At 48.3% G+C, this 6,890-nt stretch overlaps 1 protein-coding gene across 1 annotated transcript in view; it reads left to right on the forward strand.

Annotated features, from left to right (window-relative positions):
- Nucleotides 1-6,890, forward strand: part of LOC104281033 (histone-lysine N-methyltransferase ASH1L-like) — a gene marked incomplete at both ends in the record, with an annotated part of 11,577 nt that overhangs the window by 1,135 nt on the left and 3,552 nt on the right. Inside the window, 7 exons of the mRNA XM_009878882.1 lie at nucleotides 31-114; nucleotides 742-796; nucleotides 899-1,031; nucleotides 1,868-2,116; nucleotides 2,543-2,629; nucleotides 2,906-2,996; nucleotides 6,715-6,853. Coding sequence (XP_009877184.1) covers nucleotides 31-114; nucleotides 742-796; nucleotides 899-1,031; nucleotides 1,868-2,116; nucleotides 2,543-2,629; nucleotides 2,906-2,996; nucleotides 6,715-6,853 — 838 coding nt within the window. The remainder of the gene's footprint in view (nucleotides 1-30; nucleotides 115-741; nucleotides 797-898; nucleotides 1,032-1,867; nucleotides 2,117-2,542; nucleotides 2,630-2,905; nucleotides 2,997-6,714; nucleotides 6,854-6,890) is intronic.

Consider the following 6,890-nt stretch of genomic DNA (forward strand, 5'->3'; position numbering starts at 1 on the left):
GCTCCGTGAGACCACGACGCTTGGCTGCAGCTGAGGAGAATCTTGAAGTGGCTCGCGCTGCCCGTCTAGCACAAATCTTCAAGGAAATATGTGACAGCATCATATCCTATAAAGGTGAAGGTGACACTCCTAAAAAACATCTCCATGGAGACGTTCTCAGCCTCTGGAACGACGAACTCTCAGAATAGAAAATACTAGGAAAAAAAGGAATTTATTTCAGGATGTTAAATAACCTTTTTTATTTTCCTGCTACCAGTAATCGCTTTGCGTTATCCTCAACCCCTTCCTGTGCCACAGGATTCTAAAAAACATCTCCATGGAGATGTTCTCAGCCTCTGGAACAACGAACTCTCAGAATAGAAAATACTAGAAAAAAAAGGAGTTTATTTCAGAATATTAAATAACCTTTTATATTTTCCTGCTACCAGTAATCGCTTTGTGTTATCCTCAACCCCTTCCTGTGCCACAGGATTCTGCAGATGTTGCTCTCCTTTTAAATTGATTTTTCAGTAGTTGAAGCAAAAAACCAACAGGATTGCCGGGAAACTTTCCTCCGTTCTGAGGCGCGTCACCCAGTTCCGGCTTCTAGATGCTCAAAAGGCGCCCTTGTGCCTCAGACAGGGGCTCCCTTGTGCCTCAGACAGGGGTGGAAGAGGCTTTTTTTAACCCAGATTGGATGTGCTTAGTTACTTGTCTTTTACTCAAGTAAATGTTGCTCACCTCTGTGTGTTCCTGTTACAGATTCCTCCAGGCAGGCTCTTGCAACTCCCCTCCTGAACCTCCCCCCGAAGAAAAAGTACGTACTCGCTTCTCAAAGCTACCCCAAGTTTTCTGTAAGGATTTTGCACGGCTTGGAATCGCTCGTGGAAAAATTGTTGTGCACATGTTCCTGTTCTAGAAACGCAGACTATTACGAGAAGATCTCTGACCCGCTGGACCTCACCACGATCGAGAAGCAGATCCTGACCGGCTATTATAAAACGGTGGAAGCTTTTGATGGGGACATGCTGAAGGTTTTCCGGAATGCAGAGGTGAGATCCTCTCTCTCCTTAAAGCCATCGTGTAGACAGTGGGGATATGCCCTCGTTCGATGCTCTCGCTGACTTACAGCAATAAAAGAAGAAAAATGTTTTAAAGGAAGAGAACATGTGATGGTCTGATTTGGATTAACAGGCATCGATAGTGATTTGTGTGCTTCAGCTTCCTCTTAGTGCTTTTTGGTCACCTTAGGTCAGACAAATAGGTCAAGAACATGCCTGAAAAGCTAACTTAGAGAGATTTCAGTACATTTTGGAGGAGTTACCTTGTTCCTCAGTGTCCTATTTAAGATACGTGGACCTGCTGTTGGAAAGAAAGGCTGAGGCAGCTGGGGTTATTCAGCTCAGAGAAGAGAAGGCTCCGGGGTGACCTAACAGCGGCCTTCCAGTACGTGAAAGGGCTGACAGGAAAGCTGGAGAAGGGTTTTCTACAAGGGATAGGACAAGGGGCAATGGCCTGAGACTGCAAGAGGGGAGATTTAGATGAGATATAAGGAAGAAATTCTTCCCCATGAGGTGGTGAAGCCCTGGCACAGGCTGCCCAGGGAGGGTGTGGATGCCCCATCCCTGGAAGGGTTCAAGGCCAGGTTGGAGCAACCTGGGCTGGTGGGAGAGAGGTGTCCCTGCCCACAGCAGGGGCTGGAACGAGATGGTCTTCAAGGTCCCTTCCAGCCTGAACCATTCTAGGATGTTCTGAAATAAGGAGGTAGCTGGCCAGGTGTCCACTGCAGTTGTGGGAAGACACCTTTAAGGGTGCCTGCAGACAGGACGAATGCACCTGGGGAAAATACAAAAAGGTTCGTTTGCTTCTTTGTTCCGTTTTTCTTTAGAAATACTATGGCAGAAAATCTCCGACTGGGCGCGACGTGTGCCGGCTCCGCAAAGCGTATTACAACGCTCGCCACGAGGCGTCCGCCCAGATCGACGAGATCGTGGGAGAGACGGCGAGCGAAGCCGACAGCAGCGAGACCTCGGTCTGCGAGAAGGAAAACGGGCACGAGAAGGACGAGGACGTGATCCGCTGCATCTGTGGCCTTTACAAAGACGAAGGGCTCATGATCCAGTGCGAGAAGTGCATGGTAAGGAGGGGCGAGCGGGAAAGGGAGCCTGGGGCTCTTTTTCGATTCTCCATAACCTGGGGAGCTTTTGCTGGCAGTTTCCACGTAGCTCGTAGAGTTCATTACCTCTTCAGAGCTTTGTTTCCTCTCCAAAACAATTGGGAGATTCTGTTGTCACAGAGGAGACACATTTCTATGTAGAGGAGCCGGCGCTTCTCTGGAGCTGCCAGCAGCGCCAGTCTTCAGGCGAGCAGAACAGCAGTTTGGGGTTTTTACACAAACAGCTGCACGGGGATCTCATCCATCTTCTGTGCAATAATTCAAAGAAAATATTATATTTCCTTTGGGAAGCTTGTTCTCTTGCTTTCCTTAATTTTTCTTTTATTTGTTCTTTGAGAAAACGCAGTTTGTTAATAATTTCTGACCAGGCTGTATCTGTTTTTCTAGGTCTGGCAGCACTGTGACTGCATGGGTGTGAATTCCGATGTCGAGCACTACTTGTGCGAGCAGTGTGAACCTCGAGCTGTGAATAGGGTAAGAAAAACCAACCCGTCTCCTTTTCGTCACTGCCCTTACAAACTAAAGCAGCTCTTGCCTTTCTCTTTATCGAGATGGGCAAGTCCACTGTGGGATTCTCTCTTCGTAATGTAGCTTCCTTGGTGTAGGTTTAATCACGTTAAGTGTCAGTTCTCCTTCTCTATCCTGTGTATTTCCTAAAGGAGATCAGCCTCATTTTTGCACTGATCGTGGTGAGCAGCTCGGAATTTTCTTCTTTTTTCTTTTCTTTTTGTTTGTCTTTTTTTCATCCAGGAGGTTCCCATGATTCCTCGTCCCCATTACGCCCAGCCTGGCTGCGTTTATTATATTTGCTTGTTACGGGACGATCTGCTGCTGCGCCAAGGTACGTGCTCACCCTGCCGGCTGCCGCAATTTCTGGCGTCACCCTCTTTGAAATGCTTTTTATCTTTCGACAAGCAGAAAGCTGCTCTGGGAGTGACACATTAGTAAGAGTTCTCACAGGCTGGTTGATGAAGAAATGTTAATTACCTTTAGCACAGATAGGGCTTTCCTCCTGGCTGGAGAAGGAGGGTGCTGAGCCAACTGCTGGTAGTTCACATTTTAAAGTAAAAGGTGAAAAAAGTATCAGTATTTTAGTGTAAAATGGTCATTAGAACATCCAGCTTACTGCTTCTTTGTTCCCTGAAGTGAATCTTTCCAAGCCCTGAGTCTTTTGGAGGCAGCTACGCAGGCGTGCAATTCTGTTCACTTGCTGTTATTTTTTGATTTCACCCTACAGCTGCGTACAAGGTTAGGAAAGACCTGTATGATTGTAAAGAGAACTGCTCTGGAATGAGTAAAACCGGTTTATTGGAAGGGGAATGGGAGTCTCCATGTAATTGAAGAATTTTTAAAAAAAATAGAACAGTGTATTGTTCTCCCCCTCTGCAGGATTCTAGAATTCGCCTTCAGTCTCCTTTCTTCACTGTCGCTCTGCATCGTCTGTCTTGTCTGGAGTTCAGGCATTTGCTTTTCTCGTTTCTTGGGGGTTTTTTTGTGAGAATAACTCACTTCCTGAGCTTGTATCTGTCCTCGCTTCTTTGTTTTACCTGGGGTTCGAGGCATCTTCCAATTGGTCGTAGCCTTAAGGTACTTTTTGTCGTGACACGCGATATTTCGCTCACATAAGCCTCATATCTGATCCTGATGACTCTGACTGCAGAAATATTAGTCCTTACGTGCCTGAGCTCCATGTGCCATCGACAGAGGACGAAGGAACCAAAGTGCCACTGTTGGGCACCGAATGCCTCTGCAGTTACAGGGAATAGATTTCCCGAGGCGTGTCACCAGGAGGGTGGGCTAGAAAAAGGGGAAATCCACGGACTCGTCGCCCTCCACCAGAATTCAGAGGCAGGACACCTGCCTGTAGGAATTGCCGCGCGTACAGGCCTACAAGGAGTCTGGGAGGCAGTAGAAGAAACAGGTTTTTTACTCCCTCTGCTTTGTAAAGGTCGTGTGATTTACAGATCCCAAGGCAAAAGAGACTGTAGCCCTCCAGTGTCTGCACTCAGAGACGGTTGTTGTGGGTTAGAAAGAGGCCGATCTCACAGTAACAACCGAAAATGCTTTTGAGAGCTTCGCGTACAGGCCTACAAGGAGTCTGGGAGGCAGTAGAAGAAACAGGTTTTTTACTCCCTCTGCTTTGTAAAGGTCGTGTGATTTACAGATCCCAAGGCAAAAGAGACTGTAGCCCTCCAGTGTCTGCACTCAGAGACGGTTGTTGTGGGTTAGAAAGAGGCCGATCTCACAGTAACAACCGAAAATGCTTTTGAGAGCTTTGCCTTCCTTTGTGAGCCCGTCTGCCCTGGCTGCTCGCTGGGGTGTCTCTACATCGAGTTAACTCGCCTTCCAGTTCCACGCTCAACAACTCCTGTTCTTGAGGCTGAAAAGCTTCCAGCGGCATGAGCGCGCACCGTTGACCCCCATCAAATCTCCCTCTAAATCAGCGACGGCTCCTTCAGTCTCCGGTTAGAGGACTTGGGCTTTAATTTCTTGCTTCCCCTGCATAAAATTCCCGAGCGCAGAAACGCAGGAGGGGATGCAAATAGCTGCGGTCAGTTGGTTCACTGCTGGGGAAGCGGGAAGTTCGGATGCGAGTGGATCAAAAGGAGTCGAAACAGATCTTGGAAAAGCCGCGGAGCCAGGAGCTGTCGCTGGCGTTAGCTCTGATCCGCGTCTCTTCCTTCGAAACGCAGAGCTCTGAGCTCCCTTTGCAGACAGAGGGGGGATACTGCAGGGGTTGGTCGTGTCTGGGGAAACCTGGGTTGCCGTCAGGGGTTCGTGCACATCTTTTCGGAGTACTCCTGTTTCAGCCAGGTGCAGCAGGGACTGGAGGGGCTTTATTCTCACTGAAAAGGTAGAGAAAAAGAGCGCAAAGTAGGTAATTGAAAATAACAGCCAGAAACCAGTGGGTTTCTTTACATTCCGCTTGGGTCCAGCAGCTGCCCTCGGCACGGACGTTGCTTTGTTCCTCTACGAGTCTTTTCGAGAAGTTAGGGAGGCGGGTTCCTTAACCCGAACTCAGTGAGGTGGGGATGTTATTACCCCGGTGGAAGAGGTAACGCCACGGGGAGTACGAGCTGATCGCCGGCAGATACACCCTTGTACCCTTGACGAGCTGGCTCTCTGCTGGCTCAGGTGCAGGCCTGTGTCATTCTGTCTTCAGTTTGTTTTTAACTTCATCAGGCTAGAACAAAACTAGATGTCAGTGCCCGTATGGCCCAGGTCATCTCTGGTTTAAATCAGAGGATTTATTTTTTTTTCAAATAACGCAGCATATTGTGTTCCGGGGACAACATAAAACCTTAAAGCAGTTTTTGCGTAGAGGGAATCCTTAGGGGCATTTTGAGTGTACACAAGATTGAGAAATGAGATTTTCTGTATCGAAATATAGTTGAGCCTCCTTCACTTTAACCTGGACTTCGGTTGTGAGCTGAGAGAGAACCAGAGCGAGGTCTGCAGGAACCTGGGGCCGCGTTGCTTTGGTGGTTGCACTTTTTCACAGAGACCAAACCCGCTAATTAAATAACAGTAACATGAATGAAAACAGGCGTGGGTGCACCTACACGAAAATAGGGAGAGAAGAAACCCGGGACTAATGCGCTGAAAGCGTCAGAGAAATGGTCGGCAGGAGAGAGGTGAGGGGCAGGAACGGTTCCAAAGAGATGAGGCACGTTCTTGGAGGAAGGATTCCTCCCTCCTGGCACAGCGCTCCAGCCTTTAGCTCAGAAAGTCCAAAAAAGAGACGGAAGAAGCCGGGAGGGGATACGGTGGGGAGACTTTTCCTGTGGGAGCCTCGTTCCTCTGCTTTTTGCTCCTGCGCACCTGCCTCTGGCCGCGCGATGACCTTTGATCTTACCCAGCCTGTTTTTTCTTAAATTTTTATGACCCGGGACCTCCCAGGTTTTTGTTCGTCATGAGATAAACAGCAGAAAAGCTGGAATTGATTTTTAAATAGCGCGTACTAAATCCAGCAACGTTTTCAGTAAGGCTTTGAGTCTCCCCAGTGCTCTGAGGCACTTTGGAGGGGGTTTTGTCAACATCATTGATTAAAGCTTTTTCCCCCAAGGAGGAGGAAGGCTGTTGGAACGGAGCAGTGTATTTTCACCCGTTCGAACGACAGGCATTGCCACAAAGAAAGGCACCGGTATGGCAGTAGGAGTGAGACTGGGGGCAGAGAGGAGGGATTTCAGTGCTAATGATTTTCTCTCTGTCTTCTCTCTTAAGATTTATTCTTTAAAGGTCGCAGCTCTCACGAATTTCCACACAGTTTCCTAAGCAGGACTTACTTTTTTCCGTATCCTGCAGCCTGCCATCGTTGCTCTCATTTGCACCTTCGTATTTTCAGTCTGACCGTACAATTCAAGCCAGGGTTTAGTTCTGCCTGTAAAGCTTTTGCGAAAATGCTCGAGGGAACCTTTTCTCCTTTTGCCTTGGTTTCTCTCCCTGCGTTCGGTATCTCTGTCATATTAGTCGCAGTGAAATCATTTCCTCCTCTCGGTTTTGGTGTGCTGGGCTCCTGAAAAGTCCTTCCCGGGTGTGTGTTTTGTGCCTCTTGCCAGGTGATTGCGTTTACCTGATGCGAGACAGCCGCCGGACTCCTGATGGCCACCCCGTCCGCCAGTCCTATCGACTCCTGTCCCACATCAACAGGGAGAAACTCGACATTTTCCGCATTGAAAAACTCTGGAAAAACGAGAAGTACGTTCAAGGCGTCTTTTGAATTTGAGACCTTCCC

This window comes from Apaloderma vittatum, unplaced genomic scaffold (assembly GCF_000703405.1).
Source record: "Apaloderma vittatum isolate BGI_N311 unplaced genomic scaffold, ASM70340v1 scaffold11761, whole genome shotgun sequence".
Taxonomy (NCBI): domain Eukaryota; kingdom Metazoa; phylum Chordata; class Aves; order Trogoniformes; family Trogonidae; genus Apaloderma; species Apaloderma vittatum.